This window comes from Arachis ipaensis, chromosome B2 (assembly GCF_059453495.1).
Source record: "Arachis ipaensis isolate K30076 ecotype BB chromosome B2, ASM5945349v1, whole genome shotgun sequence".
Lineage (NCBI taxonomy): Eukaryota > Viridiplantae > Streptophyta > Magnoliopsida > Fabales > Fabaceae > Arachis > Arachis ipaensis.
In genome coordinates this window covers 125,463,893-125,486,342 of record NC_142437.1, presented here as the reverse complement: position 1 = coordinate 125,486,342, position 22,450 = coordinate 125,463,893, and the positions used below count along the sequence as shown (strand labels likewise).

At 32.9% G+C, this 22,450-nt stretch overlaps 2 protein-coding genes across 2 annotated transcripts; one reads left to right on the top strand and one right to left on the bottom strand.

Annotated features, from left to right (window-relative positions):
- Positions 1-210: 210 nt before the first annotated feature.
- On the bottom strand, positions 211-2,137 carry LOC148575514 (chlorophyllase-2-like). Its single transcript, XM_088504394.1, has 3 exons — positions 1,958-2,137; positions 1,693-1,847; positions 211-1,153 (listed from the first exon to the last, which is right to left on the bottom strand). Exons 1-3 carry the CDS (start codon positions 2,046-2,048, stop codon positions 464-466), a joined length of 936 nt encoding a protein of 311 aa, XP_088360520.1. The 5' UTR covers positions 2,049-2,137; the 3' UTR covers positions 211-463.
- Positions 2,138-20,540: 18,403 nt separating this feature from the next.
- On the top strand, positions 20,541-22,450 carry LOC107626511 (chlorophyllase-2). The gene is made up of 3 exons (XM_016329413.3): positions 20,541-20,703; positions 20,814-20,968; positions 21,508-22,450. The coding sequence occupies exons 1-3, from the start codon at positions 20,613-20,615 to the stop codon at positions 22,195-22,197; spliced, it is 936 nt and encodes a 311-aa protein (XP_016184899.2). The 5' UTR covers positions 20,541-20,612; the 3' UTR covers positions 22,198-22,450.

Genomic DNA, 22,450 nt, shown 5'->3' with positions numbered 1-22,450 from the left:
CCCAATACTAATATATAATGAGAAATATTAGAAAATCATGGAAATTTATTATTTTTAATCAATTCAATTTTTTTAGTCGAATTTCTTTAATTTAGTAATCAACAATATACTTTATTTCATACTTTTAAATATTAATGACAAAAATAATAAATTTTGATAACTCTTTAATATTCCTGTATATAATTATAGATGTACATTAGATATCTTATTAAAGCTTGGATCATTGTCTATTATATGATACAATATCTGGTACTAGAGTAGACATTGCAAGTGAAACGAAACATAGCATGTATGTTCATGATTTTCCTTGAACTGTCACCATGGGAAGTAAAATGTGCTATGCTTATGAACGTATAGTGTAAGGAAATAGAATCGACTATTTCCTGAAAACTAATTAGATAAAGGTGTCGACGAGCACGCAAGTATATACTATACTTCCCCTAATAAGTTGTATGATCTTTTTTCAAACAAGACAATCAAATTTGAAGTCCAATGGTATTGGTACGCTCTGATGCCTATCTGTTGCAGTTGTAGCCAACAAGTGAGTGTTATCTCCATTGAGGTAAGCATTCAAGAATGCAACAATAACTCCTCCAACAAACATCCTCATTGGTTTCCTTGATTCCCCATTCTTGCATAGACAGTAAGTAGCTTTCCCTGCAAGTCCCTTGGTATCATCATCAAGCATGTCAAGATGCCCATAATCCTTGGCCACAAAATACCAAGCTGGTTTCTGGCATTCACTGAAGAAGTTCTCATGGTTCACACCTTTCGGTGCACAAGGGGGAAACAAGGGATTCCTCTTCACTTCACCTAGCCCTGACCCTATCACCAATGCAGCCATATCAACATCGAATGAGTGAGGGACATAGGTCAGAACTGGCGGCGGAGTTTGCTTTCCCTTGTCCATTCCATCCACCGGATCCACTCCAATTACAGCCGAAAACCTGAGATTAGTGGTCATGTTTAATTTTCTCAGAGCAAGAGCGAATGCTGTTTTGCCTCCGCGACTATGGCCTGCCAGTGCTAACTTGCTCAAATTCGGCCTTACATTTGATGGAAGGAATTTGGTGAGTCCTTCAGATAGCCAATTTGTTATTGCTGCTGCAGAATGAATCTCATCGCTTGTATCGGGTCCAGCCACCGTATACAACTGTAAATTTCGCAAACAATGCATAACTTTCTTTTCAATCTATTGTTTCAGAAAAATCTTGTCATTGCTTATTCATGTGTACCAGTAATGCTACATCACTAGCAAATATTATCATTTTGGATTGAAGCACTTGGTCGACAATAATTTGCACCTATATTTATAAGAACTTTTACTCAAAAAACACACAATGTGCACCTGTATTTTTTAGAGTTTGTGCATATAAATCAGTAAAATTTATTTATGGAAGACAAGTTAGTATTTATGCTATCCGACGATTCCGCCAAAATTGCTAAAATCTGCCCCAAGACTTTCTGTTTGGATAAAAGAAAACGATCGCAGACATGAACCATTAACATATGACAAAGCAGATCAGAGAAATATATCCATGACCTAGGCTCATACTTGCCCTTCAATAAGTAATCAGTGGCCCCTTGTCAATAGTGGTGTTTTAGATGAAATTAAGTGGCATTTTAGAAGTGCGTGTTGCAAAGCGAAACTATATTTGACACATTAGAGTGTAAAGAGGGAGATTGATTAACCTGTGGAGCAATGACAATAAAGCCATGAGAAGCAACGTGTTGGATAAGTTGGGAGTAGAAGATATTATAAAGAAGGTAGCCATGGAGGAAGAGCAGAATTGGGAACTCTCCATCTTCAAGAGGCGTTGCAAGTAAGAGCGGTTTTGGTGGTGGAACTGAAAATATCAAAAGCAGATACAAGCTAAGTCTTGTGAAATTGAGCTTCATGCAGGCCTAAAATGAAGGAAAATAAAAAAGCAATAGAGAAATGAACAATTGTAATTACCGGTGCATGTGGTTGATCTCCATTCGACCCTTTGAACATGGGTGCTGTGTTTTCCACTATCAAAGACATTGGTTGAGGAATAGGAACACATGACATGAGAGAGCTGCTTCCGTGTTTTCCCTTAATCTGCAACTGCAACTCTTACTCTACATCCAAAGCTGATGATAAACTTGTGGCTTTTATACAATCTTCTAGATTTTTTGGTTTCCTATAATCTCCCCAATGGATATTTTGGCGCGGGTGTCCTTTTTTTTTGTTCAACTTATAGTTTAGAAAAAAAAAAAACTTCCAATAGTTTTTAGTACTATAAATATTAGAATGTGTTTGGAACTGGAAAATAAACATTATGTTTGGAATGAATAAGTGGTTTTTTCATAGTCCATACAAATTTTAATTTAGTTCTAATAAATTTTTATTAGTTTTAAAATTTCGAAAATTACTCCAATGAGATAAATAGTTACTTCTATCGCTTTCAACAAAATTTCAAATATGATAGATAAATAAGTTTTGGTAAATTTTATTATAAAATAATTAAATTTTAAAAAATATTATCATGAAGTGAATTAGTTCTTTTCGAAAATCAATTTCTCTAAAAATATTTTTGAATAATAAAAATTTATTAAAAAATAAAATATCTCATTTAAAATTCTCTAAAAATCAATTTAAATCTTTGTCTATAAATTATTACCAACAAAAATTCCCTTAAAATATGAATTAAGATAAAATAATAGTGATAACTAATAAGTGCAAGGTTTTGTTTTTCTCACTTAAATTTGTCCTGCATTAAGAGCACTAATTATAGATTTAAAATATAGAGTTGTCCAAAAAGATTAAGTCATTAAGAAAAAGCATAGATAAACATTATATATGTTGAATAACATAAACAATAATTTAAAAAATAAAAATTAAATTAATTATTAAAATTAGATTCTCAATTCATTAGAATAATCAATTTTTAAATTTAAATTATTAAAGTTAGGCAATGTAACCTCCTCTTAATATATACCGTTACATCACGTTTCTATTTCATCTCAATCTTTTTCTCCGTCTTTTACTCACACCGCCGTTCATCCCGACGGTCTTTTTCTCTGTCACTCATCCTGACACGCCTCCACTTCTGCCAGTAAGTCCGACGCGTCTCCCCTTCCGGCGCGTAGCCCAACGCGCCTCCCACCCACCCGCCCATCACTGTTGCTGCTGTTTTCGCGCCACTCTTTCTTGACAGTGTTACTGCAGTGTTGCGCCACTCTCTCGTAGAGTTGTTGTTGCGTCGTGCTAGTTTGTCGTTCTGAGGCGCCGTAATTCCTGGTAAAAGCTGCTAGATAGTGAACCATTGATGGAGCCATCAATCTGTTAATCTCGTCATCCAAGTTGTCGTTGTCGGCTGCTGCTGCGTGAGTGATGTCATCGTGTACATTTCCCATGCGCCACTGCGGCTATCTCGCGTTCCACGGGCACTGCTCCTGCCTCGTAATTCTTGGGTAGTGTTGTTGCTGTCTCGTCACGATCCTCCCTATGCCGCCGTGGTTCTCCTCCTCCTCTTCTTCCTCCTCTTCTTGTTCTCTTTTTCCGAATGTGATTCACATTAAGAACAAACATCCCATTTGCATGAAAAATAAACATTATGTTTGTAGGAAAAATAAATATATGGATTGAATTTAAATAGATAAATGAAATTTGTTGGATGTTTATTTTAGGTTTAATTACTCTGATGGTCCCTATAGTTTCACCATATTTTTAATTAGGTCCCTATACTTTTTTCCTTTCAATTTGGTCCCTATACTGCTTTAATTTTATAATTAAGTCCTTCCTAGTGTAAAAAATATTAGAGTTAACTGAATATTTCTTCACAAATTGAAGATATTTATAATTAAAAATTTAATTAAATCTTTGACCGCATGTATTTTGGTAAAAATATTATGTTAATTTTAACATTTTTAACATGAAAATTACGTAATTACAAAATTAAAAGCAGTGTAAGGACCTAATTGAAAGGAAAAAAAGTATAGGGACCTAATTAAAAATTTGGTGAAACTATAGGGACCAACAGACAGGGACGGATCTATTCATGAAATAGTGGGGGCAAGTGCCCCCAGGGAATTTTTGAAAACTTCTTAATAGTTCTTAATAATATAAGTTAGTTGCCCCACCATAAAATTAAGTTTGCCCCCACAACAAAACTAATATAGGTTATTGGCAACTTTTGCATATATTTTCATGTTTGAAATAAAACTAAATAGTAATTTTAGCCTTTTTGATTGGTTGAAAAAAAGAAAAAATCTACCTCTAAGATAATACATTGGTGCTGTGATATTGGACTTATTAAAATTCTCTAAAATTTTGAAATCTTAAACAAAATTATCTTTACTAATTTTTTGGTTAAATAATCATATTTTATAAATTACAATATTATAATAATTATAAAAATTATTATTATACTATATATATTTGCCCCCACTATTAAAATTTTTTGGATCCGTCACTGCCAACAGAGTAATTAAACCTTTATTTTATTAGGTATGTAGATGGTTATTTTTATTATAAGGTGGATGCTTATTTAATTTGGATTGGATTTAAGTAGATACAATAAAATTTGTTGAATGTTCATTTTACTAGATATGTAAATGGTTTATTTTCATTCTAAACTGATGTTCTTGATGGAGAAGAAGCTCGACGGCGCTGAAGCTGGTGAGGGAGAAACCGACGGCGCAATGAGAATTTGAAAAGGGGGTATACGGCGGTAAAAAGGTTAGAAAATGAGTGATTAAAATGTAAAAGGTGAATGTTGGAATTTTTGGAGGATAATTTATGATAAACTATTTTTTTTTTTTTTTACCTTTCTATAGACCAAAAATGCAGTCCATTATTCACGTTGTTCACAATTTTTGTTATCTATTTAACGAAACCGTTTATTTAAATTTGTTGGTAAATTTAAATCGAATTAATCACTTAATAGCGAAGGAATTCAAACCGTATATTTTTAGTTATGAAACTAAGTAATATTTGACTATTTGTTACCAATGAAAAGGGAAGGAAAAAGAAAAAAAGAGAGAGAATGTGTTTAGTTTGTATTTGTAAATTGATATATATATTTTTTTACCTTTTTTTTAAATCTAAAATAGAGAAAGTGAAAATATTTTTTTTTACAAAAAGTATTAAAAACAAAATTACAAAAAAAAATAAAAAAATAAAACGCGAACTAAAATTGCCCTAAATTGGAAAAAAGAAAAAGAAAAAGTGGGATAATGAACAGAAAAATGTAGCCAATCCCCAATTCAACATGAACAGGTCATGGGAGCCTTATAGCTTTGAATTATTAGGGCTGTGAATGAGCTTCGTGACCTCAAAATGATAATGACCCTAAACAATTCATGCATATATGTCCCATGTCTTACCCCGGCATAGCTAGAATATATCGTAATAGAGGAGTGCTACACATACAAGTCATTTTTGTTTACAAGTCTTACAAGTTGGGCCTAACACGCGCATTATAGAAGAAGAAGCAGAAGAAGAAGAAGTTGGGCCTAACACGCGCATTACAGAAGAAGCGTGAATATAAATGACTTGTATGGAAAAGCGTTCTCTCTTTGCCTTCGATCTCCTTCTGTTTTTTTTCGATTTTCATGGTTTCTGAAATCAAGCTTTGAAATTGTTTTGAAGATGATGGAACTTCAAAAATACACCCGAACGATTACAAAAATACATCCAAAGGATTACAGAAATACATCCAAACAGTTACAGAAATAAACCAAAAGATTACAGAAATACACTCAAAGGATTACAGAAATACACTCAAAGGATTTAAGAAATACACCCAAAGGATTTAAGAAATACACCCAATATAGAGAGAGACAGTATATGTCTTCTTGAAATCAATACACCCAAAGAATTATAGAAATACACCCAAAGGATTACAAAAATACACCCAAAGAATTTAAGAAATACACCCAAAATTCGTTGAAGTACACCTTATGCATAATTCAAAACTCTTTCTCTTTTTCCTCCTCATCTTCTGCTGCTGCTTCTTCTTCTTCAAAAACGATTTCAGAGCTTGATGTCAAAAAATAATGGAAACCGAGAATAACAAAGAAAGAAAACAAAGAGAAAAGCACGTAAATGAAGAAGAAGAACGTGTAGCAAGAAGAAGAAGAAGAAGGAGAAAGAGAAGGCAAAAAACGTACCTTGAATAATGTCTTCGTTTTTTCTGGTGATTTTGATGAAGGAGAAAGAGAAAACGAAAAGAGAAGAAGAAATTTTAATAAAAAAAAGAAGGAGGAAGAGAAGAAAAAGAGACACAGAGAAAGAGGAAGAGGAAGAGAAAGCACGGAGAAAGAAGAAGAAGAAAAAGAGGCACAGAAAAAAGCGTGAAACAGCGTGTTTATAAATGACTTGTATGACTTGTATGGAAAATCACTTATAGGTGGAGAATTACTCATCGTAATAATAGCTAGAGTCCCCCCAATCGATCTCTTTCACCATTATTATATGCTGAAACAAACATTATATTATATTTTATCTGCTAATTGTCATACACATAAACAATCGGAAAAAAGAACACCACAAGCCGTCTCTCCTATAAGAAGGAATCACTATTTATCATTCCTTTTGTTAAATATAAGTAAAAGGAAATATATATATATATATATATATATATATATATAATATCAACTGTCATTATTAATATTTCATTTTTTTAAGGGTCTATACAAAGAAGTCTATATTTAAGGTATAAACAGTATTGTTTCTGGACTAAAAAAAAAAACTTGCCATATCAAATCAAGTTGCATTGCTGCTACAAAGCAAACTTTGTTTTTAGTTTTTTTTTTTCCCCTTTTAGGATAAACATCTTTAATTTTATCATTTATCTTAGCCACTGATCTTATTCACTTTCTTTATACCTACCAAAAATGAGATTCTTATTATTAATTCCTTAATTCGTCTATACTCATTACTTTGAATTTCAAGATTAAATTATTTATTTATGTATTTATTTTTTATTTCCTTTTCCAATCATGGATTTTTCTGCATGCATATAATATACATTGCCCATTGCGTGCATCAAGTTTCATGATCTTAGTAATAATGGAGGTATCATTGTGCTACAGTTTTGAACCGCTTCCTGCACCTTTCTTTCGCGAAAAAAGGATACATATCCGTGATGATGAGACTCAGTTCTCTTTTACCTCTAATCTCCTATCCGTATGTCAAGCATCATCGTCTTCCTTTATATTGTGTCCAACAACTTTGTTCTTGGTTCTTTCTTGACTGATGACTTTATTTAGTATACCATTTTTTTTACTTTATTAGGAGAACAATGTACATATCTAAAAATTTTAAAAACTATATTTTCCATCCACCCGTTATAATTTGGTGGTGACCATTATAAATCGGTCATTTTATATTTTAGAATAATAACTTATCTTTTCAGTTATAAATTCCAAATATTATATATTCTTGTTATTGTAACCAATTAATGATTATATCTTTGAATGGCTTATAAAATGAAAAAAAAAATAAGTAATGTTGTAAAAATAAATAAATAAAAAAATAAATATAAAATAAAAAAATGTAAATAAAAAATTTTAGCATTAATATTTACTAATATTATAATCTCAATATAATTGAGATGATTCATATATATATATTAGCTTTTCATATGTGGCATCATTCATATAGAGAGAAGTGTTATTGTTATTGTTGTGTATATACTTTGCTTCAAACCATGCTTTTTATTTATATACATACAAAATTTACTTTTTCAAATTTTATTAAATTTACTTTATCTGGAGAACTTGAACATTTTATCATTGAAAAATTGAGTGGCATGTATAAAGAAAAAAGTTACAAGTCATTAAATGGGCATCTATTCATATCACAACACTCTTTTTTGAATGTCCATTTAGGATTATATTTCATTAAAATCTTACTAAAGAATAATCCAATGAAAAAAAAAATTTAGTGACGGAAAAAGAGTACAATATCCTTTGTAATGAGAATTATCTCATTAAAAATCTTGTCAAGAAAAACCTAATAGGGAGAAAAATTTGACAAAGGAAAACAAGACTACGACCTCCCCTCTATTATTTAATATCTCGAAATCAGCATATCCCAATCTGATGTATCAATCTTTTAAAGGAGGATTTTAGAAGTGACTTTATAAATAAATCTGTTAGATTATTGCTTGAGCGGATCTATTGGATATCAATTGTTCCTTGATTTTGAATATCACGAATGAAAAAGAATTTGGGAGAAATATGCTTTGTTCTATCACCTTTGATCTATTCACCCTTAAGTTGAGCAATGCATGCTATATTATTTTCAAACAGAACAGTTGAAGCTATTTTTCTATCAGTCAGTCCACATGATGATATAATATATTGGATTAAACTTTTGAACCAAAAACACTCGCGACTTGCTTAATGTATCGCTAGTATTTCAGCATGATTATAAGATGTTGCTGCTATTGTCTGTTTCGTGGACCTCCATGATATAACTATATCACCATTCACCATATGTGAATAGGTATCCTATTTGAGATCTTCCTTTGTATGGATCATACAAGTATCCTGCATCTGCATAGCCAACTAATTGTGACTTAGATTCATATGAATAAAATAATCCCATATCAATTGTTATATGAAGATATCGAAAGATTTGTTTTATTTCATTCCAATGTCTTCTGGTTGGAGAGGAATTATACCTTGCTAGTAATTTCATAGCAAATAATATACCAGGTCGTGTATTATTAGCAATATACATTAGTGCTCCAATGGCACTGAGATGTGGTATTTCATAACCAAGAATATCTTTATTTTCTTCTTTATGACAGAATTGATCATTTTTCACATCCAAAGACCTTACGATCATTGGGATACTTAATGAATGTGACTTATTCATATAAAATATCTTCAAGATCTTTTCTATATATGTTGTTTGATAAAGAAAGATCCTATTATTTGTATGCTCGATCTGCAGGTTGACACAAAATTTAGTCTTTCAAAGATATTTCATCTCAAACTCTTCTTTTAGAATTTTCAATTTTTATAATTGTTAGAATCTCTTCAAGGGTTACAATAGTATTTAATAGGGATGTTCGCGGTGCGGTTTGGTTATTTAGAAAAAAGCCATCCAATCCAATCATTTATTAAAACTGCGGTTTGGTTTGGTTCGATTTTTTTTACTGAGATCATCTGAACCAAACCAAACCAATTAAAATCGATTTAGTTTAGTTTGGTTTGTTCAATTTATTTAACTAATTCAAACAAAAACCATTCATACCATTTCACAAAGTCACTAACAAATAACAATAATCAACCTAACTCAGAGATCACTAACAAATTAGCAGAAACACAACAAACCAAAATAAATAACAATTTTGCAAAAACAGCAAAAGCAGATGGAACAATGATCAATCTAACTAAAAAATTACTAACAAATTAGCAGAAGCACAACGAATTAAAATCATTAAAAAATGTTGCAAAAACAGCAGAAACAGAGGGAACAATAATCAACCTAAACTGAATCAAGAAAATCAAGATACACAACCAAACTAATTCAAAAAAATTTGCAAAATTGGTGCACTGGTTCCCAATTGAATCAAGATATAGAACCAAACTGAATTAGAAATATATACAACCAAACTAATTCCACAATTTTTGTGTGGTGCACTAATTCAACAAATTCTTCCTCTTCACCTTCTCCTTTTCCGCATTAACATTGAATAAACAAAAATTCAGAACCAACCCTAAATCGGCATTACCCTAAATCAAAACAGAACAAAAAGTTCAAAATTAAATAATAAAATCTGAATCAATAAGAAGACTAAACCAGAATTAAAAAAAAAAATAGAACCAGAACAAAAAAATAACCTGAGACTTAGGCTCTGTTACAGTGGACGACGAAGGTGCAGGATGGTGACACGGTGGTGGCAACGAGCCAAAAAATAGAGATGGAAAGACAACACTGCTTCAATGACGAAGAAGAAGAGACTGAACAGCAGCACGACTTCAACGACAAACGAGTGATGGGCGACGAACGGCAGCGGCTTCGACTGCGTTTGGTACGTGCTGCTGCGGTTCGTCGAGGACGACGGCGGCTGTTGGTTCGTGGAGGAGACGACTGCTGGAGAGGTGGTGTGTGGATCCGTCGAGGATGAGGGACAGAAAGAAGCTCTACGAGCCTATGAGGAAGGGAGAGGAAGAGGAAAGAGCCGCACCGCAGCGATGGTGCTATCCGGTGGCATCGGTGGCGGAGAAGAAGGAGGAGGTTCGGCGCTGAGACACAACGCTAGAGAGACTGAGAAAAGGGCTCGAGGAGTTAGGGTTCCTGGTAGGGGAGGGGTGGCTGTGGCTAGATTAGGAGGAATTGTGGAGGAAGGCTGCTTTTATATTTGGGTGTTTTAATAACACCGGTTCGGTTCAGTTAGGGATTTCTCTATCAAAACTAAAAACCAAACCAAACCGCAAAAAATGCAAAAAAAAAAAATATTTTTTCAGTTTTTGGTTTGTTCGGTTATCGATTTTTTTGGTTCGGTTGGTCGGTTTTGTTCGGATTGGATCGGTTTTAAACACCCGTAGTATTTAAATCATCAATGTACAAAGCAATTATAATAAATCCATATGCAAATTTCTTCATAAAAACACATGGGCATATATCATTATTCTTAAATCCGTTTTTGACCAAATAGTCAGTAAGACAATTATACCACATTCGTCCAGAGATCATATAAAGATCTTTGCAATTTGACTGAGTGTAACCCCTGTGAATATTCATTGGATGATTTAGATATCTTTAGTCCTTCAAGGATTTTCATATAGATATCACGATCTAATGATCCGTATAAATAAGTTGTCACCACATCTATTAAATGCATACATAGTTTATGGTATGCAGATAATCTAACCAAATAATGCAATGTTATTGTATTTACTACAAGAGAATATGTTTCTTCATAATCTATACCGGACCTTTGTGAAAACCTTGTGCCACAAATCGAGCTTTGTAGCATACAACTTTATTTTTCTCATTTCGTTTTCTCACAAATACTCATTTGTATCCAACTGTTTTACATCTTCTGGTGTATGGGCTATAGGTCCAAAGACTTCACGTTTTACAAATGAGTCTAACTCAGCCTTCATAGCTTCTTCCGATTTTGGCTAATCATTCTTTTGTCGACATTCTTTGACTGTTCTTGGCTCAAGATCCTTACTTTCATGCATAATGTGTAATGCCACATTATATGCAAATATTTCATTGACAATTGTTTTATTTCGGTTTTATTTTTCTCCTGTAAAGACATAAATTTATTGAAATCTCATCATTTTCACAATTTTCAGAATTTTTAGGTACTTGAACGTCTTCTGGCGTTAGCACTATATTAGAATTTCGGACACTTACTGGTGTCTTTTCTATGTCTTTATCTTTTTCAACAAGAGTACTGTTTGTCTCGGTAACCAATGTTCTGAAAATCGGACCGGACCGGCCAGTCGAACCGGTCTAATCGTGAATCGGCAGCTCAAACGATTCGGTTTACTAACAGAAATCACAATTTTAAATAACACAACTAAATTTCACCAATAACACAACTTTTAAAATAGCGGTTCTCGGCCAGTTCAGCGGTTCGTATCCGGTTTTTAAAATAGCGATTTCTGTTAGTAAACCAAATCGTTTGAGCTGTCGGTTCACGATTAGACCGGTTCGACCGGCCGGTCCGGTCCGATTTTCAGAACATTGGTTACCGAGACAAACAGTACTCTTGTTGAAAAAGATAAAGACATAGAAAAGACACCAGTAAGTGTCCGAAATTCTAATATAGTGCTAACGCCAGAAGACGTTCAAGTACCTAAAAATTCTGAAAATTGTGAAAATGATGAGATTTCAATAAATTTATGTCTTTACAGGAGAAAAATAAAACCGAAATAAAACAATTGTCAATGAAATATTTGCATATAATGTGGCATTACACATTATGCATGAAAGTAAGGATCTTGAGCCAAGAACAGTCAAAGAATGTCGACAAAAGAATGATTAGCCAAAATCGGAAGAAGCTATGAAGGCTGAGTTAGACTCATTTGTAAAACGTGAAGTCTTTGGACCTATAGCCCATACACCAGAAGATGTAAAACAGTTGGATACAAATGAGTATTTGTGAGAAAACGAAATGAGAAAAATAAAGTTGTATGCTACAAAGCTCGATTTGTGGCACAAGGTTTTCACAAAGGTCCGGTATAGATTATGAAGAAACATATTCTCTTGTAGTAAATACAATAACATTGCATTATTTGGTTAGATTATCTGCATACCATAAACTATGTATGCATTTAATAGATGTGGTGACAACTTATTTATACGGATCATTAGATCGTGATATCTATATGAAAATCCTTGAAGGACTAAAGATATCTAAATCATCCAATGAATATTCACAGGGGTTACACTCAGTCAAATTGCAAAGATCTTTATATGATCTCTGGACGAATGTGGTATAATTGTCTTACTGACTATTTGGTCAAAAACGGATTTAAGAATAATGATATATGCCCATGTGTTTTTATGAAGAAATTTGCATATGGATTTATTATAATTGCTTTGTACATTGATGATTTAAATACTACGGGTGTTTAAAACCGATCCAATCCGAACAAAACCGACCAACCGAACCAAAAAAATCGATAACCGAACAAACCAAAAACTGAAAAAATATTTTTTTTTTTGCATTTTTTGCGGTTTGGTTTGGTTTTTAGTTTTGATAGAGAAATCCCTAACTGAACCGAACCGGTGTTATTAAAACACCCAAATATAAAAGCAGCCTTCCTCCACAATTCCTCCTAATCTAGCCACAGCCACCCCTCCCCTACCAGGAACCCTAACTCCTCGAGCCCTTTTCTCAGTCTCTCTAGCGTTGTGTCTCAGCGCCGAACCTCCTCCTTCTTCTCCGCCACCGATGCCACCGGATAGCACCATCGCTGCGGTGCGGCTCTTTCCTCTTCCTCTCCCTTCCTCATAGGCTCGTAGAGCTTCTTTCTGTCCCTCATCCTCGACGGATCCACACACCACCTCTCCAGCAGTCGTCTCCTCCACGAACCAACAGCCGCCGTCGTCCTCGACGAACCGCAGCAGCACGTACCAAACGTAGTCGAAGCCGCTGCCGTTCGTCGCCCATCACTCGTTTGTCGTTGAAGTCGTGCTGCTGTTCAGTCTCTTCTTCTTCGTCATTGAAGCAGTGTTGTCTTTCCATCTCTATTTTTTGGCTCGTTGCCACCACCGTGTCACCATCCTGCACCTTCGTCGTCCACTGTAACAGAGCCTAAGTCTCAGGTTATTTTTTTGTTCTGGTTCTATTTTTTTTTTTAATTCTGGTTTAGTCTTCTTATTGATTCAGATTTTATTATTTAATTTTGAACTTTTTGTTCTGTTTTGATTTAGGGTAATGCCGATTTAGGGTTGGTTCTGAATTTTTGTTTATTCAATGTTAATGCGGAAAAGGAGAAGGTGAAGAGGAAGAATTTGTTGAATTAGTGCACCACACAAAAATTGTGGAATTAGTTTGGTTGTATATATTTCTAATTCAGTTTGGTTCTATATCTTGATTCAATTGGGAACCAGTGCACCAATTTTGCAAATTTTTTTGAATTAGTTTGGTTGTGTATCTTGATTTTCTTGATTCAGTTTAGGTTGATTATTGTTCCCTCTGTTTCTGCTGTTTTTGCAACATTTTTTAATGATTTTAATTCGTTGTGCTTCTGCTAATTTGTTAGTAATTTTTTAGTTAGATTGATCATTGTTCCATCTGCTTTTGCTGTTTTTGCAAAATTGTTATTTATTTTGGTTTGTTGTGTTTCTGCTAATTTGTTAGTGATCTCTGAGTTAGGTTGATTATTGTTATTTGTTAGTGACTTTGTGAAATGGTATGAATGGTTTTTGTTTGAATTAGTTAAATAAATTGAACAAACCAAACTAAACTAAATCGATTTTAATTGGTTTGGTTTGGTTCAGATGATCTCAGTAAAAAAAATCGAACCAAACCAAACCGCAGTTTTAATAAATGATTGGATTGGATGGCTTTTTTCTAAATAACCAAACCGCACCGCGAACATCCCTATTAAATACTATTGTAACCCTTGAAGAGATTCTAACAATTATAAAAATTGAAAATTCTAAAAGAAGAGTTTGAGATGAAATATCTTTGAAAGACTAAATTTTGTGTCAACCTGCAGATCGAGCATACAAATAATAGGATCTTTCTTTATCAAACAACATATATAGAAAAGATCTTGAAGATATTTTATATGAATAAGTCACATTCATTAAGTATCCCAATGATCGTAAGGTCTTTGGATGTGAAAAATGATCAATTCTGTCATAAAGAAGAAAATAAAGATATTCTTGGTTATGAAATACCACATCTCAGTGCCATTGGAGCACTAATGTATATTGCTAATAATACACGACCTGGTATATTATTTGCTATGAAATTACTAGCAAGGTATAATTCCTCTCCAACCAGAAGACATTGGAATGAAATAAAACAAATCTTTCGATATCTTCATATAACAATTGATATGGGATTATTTTATTCATATGAATCTAAGTCACAATTAGTTGGCTATGCAGATGCAGGATACTTGTATGATCCATACAAAGGAAGATCTCAAATAGGATACCTATTCACATATGGTGAATGGTGATATAGTTATATCATGGAGGTCCACGAAACAGACAATAGCAGCAACATCTTATAATCATGCTGAAATACTAGCGATACATTAAGCAAGTCGCGAGTGTTTTTGGTTCAAAAGTTTAATCCAATATATTATATCATCATGTGGACTGACTGATAGAAAAATAGCTTCAACTGTTCTGTTTGAAAATAATATAGCATGCATTGCTCAACTTAAGGGTGAATAGATCAAAGGTGATAGAACAAAGCATATTTCTCCCAAATTCTTTTTCATTCGTGATATTCAAAATCAAGGAACAATTGATATCCAATAGATCCGCTCAAGCAATAATCTAACAGATTTATTTATAAAGTCACTTCTAAAATCCTCCTTTAAAAGATTGATACATCAGATTGGGATATGCTGATTTCGAGATATTAAATAATAGAGGGGAGGTCGTAGTCTTGTTTTCCTTTGTCAAATTTTTCTCCCTATTAGGTTTTTCTTGACAAGATTTTTAATGAGATAATTCTCATTACAAAGGATATTGTACTCTTTTTCCGTCACTAAATTTTTTTTTTCATTGGATTATTCTTTAGTAAGATTTTAATGAAATATAATCCTAAATGGACATTCAAAAAAGAGTGTTGTGATATGAATAGATGCCCATTTAATGACTTGTAACTTTTTTCTTTATACATGCCACTCAATTTTTCAATGATAAAATGTTCAAGTTCTCCAGATAAAGTAAATTTAATAAAATTTGAAAAAGTAAATTTTGTATGTATATAAATAAAAAGCATGGTTTGAAGCAAAGTATATACACAACAATAACAATAACACTTCTCTCTATATGAATGATGCCACATATGAAAAGCTAATATATATATATGAATCATCTCAATTATATTGAGATTATAATATTAGTAAATATTAATGCTAAAATTTTTTATTTACATTTTTTTATTTTATATTTATTTTTTTATTTATTTATTTTTACAACATTACTTATTTTTTTTTTTCATTTTATAAGCCATTCAAAGATATAATCATTAATTGGTTACAATAACAAGAATATATAATATTTGGAATTTATAACTGAAAAGATAAGTTATTATTCTAAAATATAAAATGACCGATTTATAATGGTCACCACCAAATTATAACGGGTGGATGGAAAATATAGTTTTTAAAATTTTTAGATATGTACATTGTTCTCCTAATAAAGTAAAAAAAATGGTATACTAAATAAAGTCATCAGTCAAGAAAGAACCAAGAACAAAGTTGTTGGACACAATATAAAGGAAGACGATGATGCTTGACTTACGGATAGGAGATTAGAGGTAAAAGAGAACTGAGTCTCATCATCACGGATATGTATCCTTTTTTCGCGAAAGAAAGGTGCAGGAAGCGGTTCAAAACTGTAGCACAATGATACCTCCATTATTACTAAGATCATGAAACTTGATGCACGCAATGGGCAATGTATATTATATGCATGCAGAAAAATCCATGATTGGAAAAGGAAATAAAAAATAAATACATAAATAAATAATTTAATCTTGAAATTCAAAGTAATGAGTATAGACGAATTAAGGAATTAATAATAAGAATCTCATTTTTGGTAGGTATAAAGAAAGTGAATAAGATCAGTGGCTAAGATAAATGATAAAATTAAAGATGTTTATCCTAAAAGGGGAAAAAAAAAAACTAAAAACAAAGTTTGCTTTGTAGCAGCAATGCAACTTGATTTGATATGGCAAGTTTTTTTTTTTAGTCCAGAAACAATACTGTTTATACCTTAAATATAGACTTCTTTGTATAGACCCTTAAAAAAATGAAATATTAATAATGACAGTTGATATTATATATATATATATATATATATATATATATATATATTTCCTTTTACTTATATTTAACAAAAGGAATGATAAATAGTGATTCCTTCTTATAGGAGAGACGGCTTGTGGTGTTCTTTTTTCCGATTGTTTATGTGTATGACAATTAGCAGATAAAATATAATATAATGTTTGTTTCAGCATATAATAATGGTGAAAGAGATCGATTGGGGGGACTCTAGCTATTATTACGATGAGTAATTCTCCACCTATAAGTGATTTTCCATACAAGTCATACAAGTCATTTATAAACACGCTGTTTCACGCTTTTTTCTGTGCCTCTTTTTCTTCTTCTTCTTTCTCCGTGCTTTCTCTTCCTCTTCCTCTTTCTCTGTGTCTCTTTTTCTTCTCTTCCTCCTTCTTTTTTTTATTAAAATTTCTTCTTCTCTTTTCGTTTTCTCTTTCTCCTTCATCAAAATCACCAGAAAAAACGAAGACATTATTCAAGGTACGTTTTTTGCCTTCTCTTTTTCCTTCTTCTTCTTCTTCTTGCTACACGTTCTTCTTCTTCATTTACGTGCTTTTCTCTTTGTTTTCTTTCTTTGTTATTCTCGGTTTCCATTATTTTTTGACATCAAGCTCTGAAATCGTTTTTGAAGAAGAAGAAGCAGCAGCAGAAGATGAGGAGGAAAAAGAGAAAGAGTTTTGAATTATGCATAAGGTGTACTTCAACGAATTTTGGGTGTATTTCTTAAATTCTTTGGGTGTATTTTTGTAATCCTTTGGGTGTATTTCTATAATTCTTTGGGTGTATTGATTTCAAGAAGAAATATACTGTCTCTCTCTATATTGGGTGTATTTCTTAAATCCTTTGGGTGTATTTCTTAAATCCTTTGAGTGTATTTCTGTAATCCTTTGAGTGTATTTCTGTAATCTTTTGGTTTATTTCTGTAACTGTTTGGATGTATTTCTGTAATCCTTTGGATGTATTTTTGTAATCGTTCGTGTGTATTTTTGAAGTTCCATCATCTTCAAAACAATTTCAAAGCTTGATTTCAGAAACCATGAAAATCGAAAAAAACAGAAGGAGATCGAAGGCAAAGAGAGAACGCTTTTCCATACAAGTCATTTATATTCACGCTTCTTCTGTAATGCGCGTGTTAGGCCCAACTTCTTCTTCTTCTGCTTCTTCTTCTATAATGCGCGTGTTAGGCCCAACTTGTAAGACTTGTAAACAAAAATGACTTGTATGTGTAGCACTCCTCTATTACGATATATTCTAGCTATGCCGGGGTAAGACATGGGACATATATGCATGAATTGTTTAGGGTCATTATCATTTTGAGGTCACGAAGCTCATTCACAGCCCTAATAATTCAAAGCTATAAGGCTCCCATGACCTGTTCATGTTGAATTGGGGATTGGCTACATTTTTCTGTTCATTATCCCACTTTTTCTTTTTCTTTTTTCCAATTTAGGGCAATTTTAGTTCGCGTTTTATTTTTTTATTTTTTTTTGTAATTTTGTTTTTAATACTTTTTGTAAAAAAAAATATTTTCACTTTCTCTATTTTAGATTTAAAAAAAAGGTAAAAAAATATATATATCAATTTACAAATACAAACTAAACACATTCTCTCTCTTTTTTTCTTTTTCCTTCCCTTTTCATTGGTAACAAATAGTCAAATATTACTTAGTTTCATAACTAAAAATATACGGTTTGAATTCCTTCGCTATTAAGTGATTAATTCGATTTAAATTTACCAACAAATTTAAATAAACGGTTTCGTTAAATAGATAACAAAAATTGTGAACAACGTGAATAATGGACTGCATTTTTGGTCTATAGAAAGGTAAAAAAAAAAAAAAATAGTTTATCATAAATTATCCTCCAAAAATTCCAACATTCACCTTTTACATTTTAATCACTCATTTTCTAACCTTTTTACCGCCGTATACCCCCTTTTCAAATTCTCATTGCGCCGTCGGTTTCTCCCTCACCAGCTTCAGCGCCGTCGAGCTTCTTCTCCATCAAGAACATCAGTTTAGAATGAAAATAAACCATTTACATATCTAGTAAAATGAACATTCAACAAATTTTATTGTATCTACTTAAATCCAATCCAAATTAAATAAGCATCCACCTTATAATAAAAATAACCATCTACATACCTAATAAAATAAAGGTTTAATTACTCTGTTGGTCCCTATAGTTTCACCAAATTTTTAATTAGGTCCCTATACTTTTTTTTCTTTCAATTAGGTCCTTACACTGCTTTTAATTTTGTAATTACGTAATTTTCATGTTAAAAATGTTAAAATTAACATAATATTTTTACCAAAATACATGCGGTCAAAGATTTAATTAAATTTTTAATTATAAATATCTTCAATTTGTGAAGAAATATTCAGTTAACTCTAATATTTTTTACACTAGGAAGGACTTAATTATAAAATTAAAGCAGTATAGGGACCAAATTGAAAGGAAAAAAGTATAGGGACCTAATTAAAAATATGGTGAAACTATAGGGACCATCAGAGTAATTAAACCTAAAATAAACATCCAACAAATTTCATTTATCTATTTAAATTCAATCCATATATTTATTTTTCCTACAAACATAATGTTTATTTTTCATGCAAATGGGATGTTTGTTCTTAATGTGAATCACATTCGGAAAAAGAGAACAAGAAGAGGAGGAAGAAGAGGAGGAGGAGAACCACGGCGGCATAGGGAGGATCGTGACGAGACAGCAACAACACTACCCAAGAATTACGAGGCAGGAGCAGTGCCCGTGGAACGCGAGATAGCCGCAGTGGCGCATGGGAAATGTACACGATGACATCACTCACGCAGCAGCAGCCGACAACGACAACTTGGATGACGAGATTAACAGATTGATGGCTCCATCAATGGTTCACTATCTAGCAGCTTTTACCAGGAATTACGGCGCCTCAGAACGACAAACTAGCACGACGCAACAACAACTCTACGAGAGAGTGGCGCAACACTGCAGTAACACTGTCAAGAAAGAGTGGCGCGAAAACAGCAGCAACAGTGATGGGCGGGTGGGTGGGAGGCGCGTTGGGCTGCGCGCCGGAAGGGGAGACGCGTCGGACTTACTGGCAGAAGTGGAGGCGTGTCAGGATGAGTGACAGAGAAAAAGACCGTCGGGATGAACGGCGGTGTGAGTAAAAGGCGGAGAAAAAGATTGAGATGAAATAGAAACGTGATGTAACGGTATATATTAAGAGGAGGTTACATTGCCTAACTTTAATAATTTAAATTTAAAAATTGATTATTCTAATGAATTGAGAATCTAATTTTAATAATTAATTTAATTTTTATTTTTTAAATTATTGTTTATGTTATTCAACATATATAATGTTTATCTATGCTTTTTCTTAATGACTTAATCTTTTTGGACAACTCTATATTTTAAATCTATAATTAGTGCTCTTAATGCAGGACAAATTTAAGTGAGAAAAACAAAACCTTGCACTTATTAGTTATCACTATTATTTTATCTTAATTCATATTTTAAGGGAATTTTTGTTGGTAATAATTTATAGACAAAGATTTAAATTGATTTTTAGAGAATTTTAAATGAGATATTTTATTTTTTAATAAATTTTTATTATTCAAAAATATTTTTAGAGAAATTGATTTTCGAAAAGAACTAATTCACTTCATGATAATATTTTTTAAAATTTAATTATTTTATAATAAAATTTACCAAAACTTATTTATCTATCATATTTGAAATTTTGTTGAAAGCGATAGAAGTAACTATTTATCTCATTGGAGTAATTTTCGAAATTTTAAAACTAATAAAAATTTATTAGAACTAAATTAAAATTTGTATGGACTATGAAAAAACCACTTATTCATTCCAAACATAATGTTTATTTTCCAGTTCCAAACACATTCTAATATTTATAGTACTAAAAACTATTGGAAGTTTTTTTTTTTTCTAAACTATAAGTTGAACAAAAAAAAAGGACACCCGCGCCAAAATATCCATTGGGGAGATTATAGGAAACCAAAAAATCTAGAAGATTGTATAAAAGCCACAAGTTTATCATCAGCTTTGGATGTAGAGTAAGAGTTGCAGTTGCAGATTAAGGGAAAACACGGAAGCAGCTCTCTCATGTCATGTGTTCCTATTCCTCAACCAATGTCTTTGATAGTGGAAAACACAGCACCCATGTTCAAAGGGTCGAATGGAGATCAACCACATGCACCGGTAATTACAATTGTTCATTTCTCTATTGCTTTTTTATTTTCCTTCATTTTAGGCCTGCATGAAGCTCAATTTCACAAGACTTAGCTTGTATCTGCTTTTGATATTTTCAGTTCCACCACCAAAACCGCTCTTACTTGCAACGCCTCTTGAAGATGGAGAGTTCCCAATTCTGCTCTTCCTCCATGGCTACCTTCTTTATAATATCTTCTACTCCCAACTTATCCAACACGTTGCTTCTCATGGCTTTATTGTCATTGCTCCACAGGTTAATCAATCTCCCTCTTTACACTCTAATGTGTCAAATATAGTTTCGCTTTGCAACACGCACTTCTAAAATGCCACTTAATTTCATCTAAAACACCACTATTGACAAGGGGCCACTGATTACTTATTGAAGGGCAAGTATGAGCCTAGGTCATGGATATATTTCTCTGATCTGCTTTGTCATATGTTAATGGTTCATGTCTGCGATCGTTTTCTTTTATCCAAACAGAAAGTCTTGGGGCAGATTTTAGCAATTTTGGCGGAATCGTCGGATAGCATAAATACTAACTTGTCTTCCATAAATAAATTTTACTGATTTATATGCACAAACTCTAAAAAATACAGGTGCACATTGTGTGTTTTTTGAGTAAAAGTTCTTATAAATATAGGTGCAAATTATTGTTGACCAAGTGCTTCAATCCAAAATGATAATATTTGCTAGTGATGTAGCATTACTGGTACACATGAATAAGCAATGACAAGATTTTTCTGAAACAATAGATTGAAAAGAAAGTTATGCATTGTTTGCGAAATTTACAGTTGTATACGGTGGCTGGACCCGATACAAGCGATGAGATTCATTCTGCAGCAGCAATAACAAATTGGCTATCTGAAGGACTCACCAAATTCCTTCCATCAAATGTAAGGCCGAATTTGAGCAAGTTAGCACTGGCAGGCCATAGTCGCGGAGGCAAAACAGCATTCGCTCTTGCTCTGAGAAAATTAAACATGACCACTAATCTCAGGTTTTCGGCTGTAATTGGAGTGGATCCGGTGGATGGAATGGACAAGGGAAAGCAAACTCCGCCGCCAGTTCTGACCTATGTCCCTCACTCATTCGATGTTGATATGGCTGCATTGGTGATAGGGTCAGGGCTAGGTGAAGTGAAGAGGAATCCCTTGTTTCCCCCTTGTGCACCGAAAGGTGTGAACCATGAGAACTTCTTCAGTGAATGCCAGAAACCAGCTTGGTATTTTGTGGCCAAGGATTATGGGCATCTTGACATGCTTGATGATGATACCAAGGGACTTGCAGGGAAAGCTACTTACTGTCTATGCAAGAATGGGGAATCAAGGAAACCAATGAGGATGTTTGTTGGAGGAGTTATTGTTGCATTCTTGAATGCTTACCTCAATGGAGATAACACTCACTTGTTGGCTACAACTGCAACAGATAGGCATCAGAGCGTACCAATACCATTGGACTTCAAATTTGATTGTCTTGTTTGAAAAAAGATCATACAACTTATTAGGGGAAGTATAGTATATACTTGCGTGCTCGTCGACACCTTTATCTAATTAGTTTTCAGGAAATAGTCGATTCTATTTCCTTACACTATACGTTCATAAGCATAGCACATTTTACTTCCCATGGTGACAGTTCAAGGAAAATCATGAACATACATGCTATGTTTCGTTTCACTTGCAATGTCTACTCTAGTACCAGATATTGTATCATATAATAGACAATGATCCAAGCTTT

Excerpts from the sequence above, each read along its gene's own strand:
- LOC148575514 (XM_088504394.1), bottom strand. The coding sequence starts at position 2,048 with ATGTGTTCCTATTCCTCAACCAATGTCTTTGATAGTGGAAAACACAGC. Across the intron at positions 1,848-1,957 it reads GAGATCAACCACATGCACCG|TTCCACCACCAAAACCGCTC; the intron begins GTAATTACAATT and ends TGATATTTTCAG. Across the intron at positions 1,154-1,692 it reads TTATTGTCATTGCTCCACAG|TTGTATACGGTGGCTGGACC; the intron begins GTTAATCAATCT and ends CGAAATTTACAG.
- LOC107626511 (XM_016329413.3), top strand. The coding sequence starts at position 20,613 with ATGTGTTCCTATTCCTCAACCAATGTCTTTGATAGTGGAAAACACAGC. Across the intron at positions 20,704-20,813 it reads GAGATCAACCACATGCACCG|TTCCACCACCAAAACCGCTC; the intron begins GTAATTACAATT and ends TGATATTTTCAG. Across the intron at positions 20,969-21,507 it reads TTATTGTCATTGCTCCACAG|TTGTATACGGTGGCTGGACC; the intron begins GTTAATCAATCT and ends CGAAATTTACAG.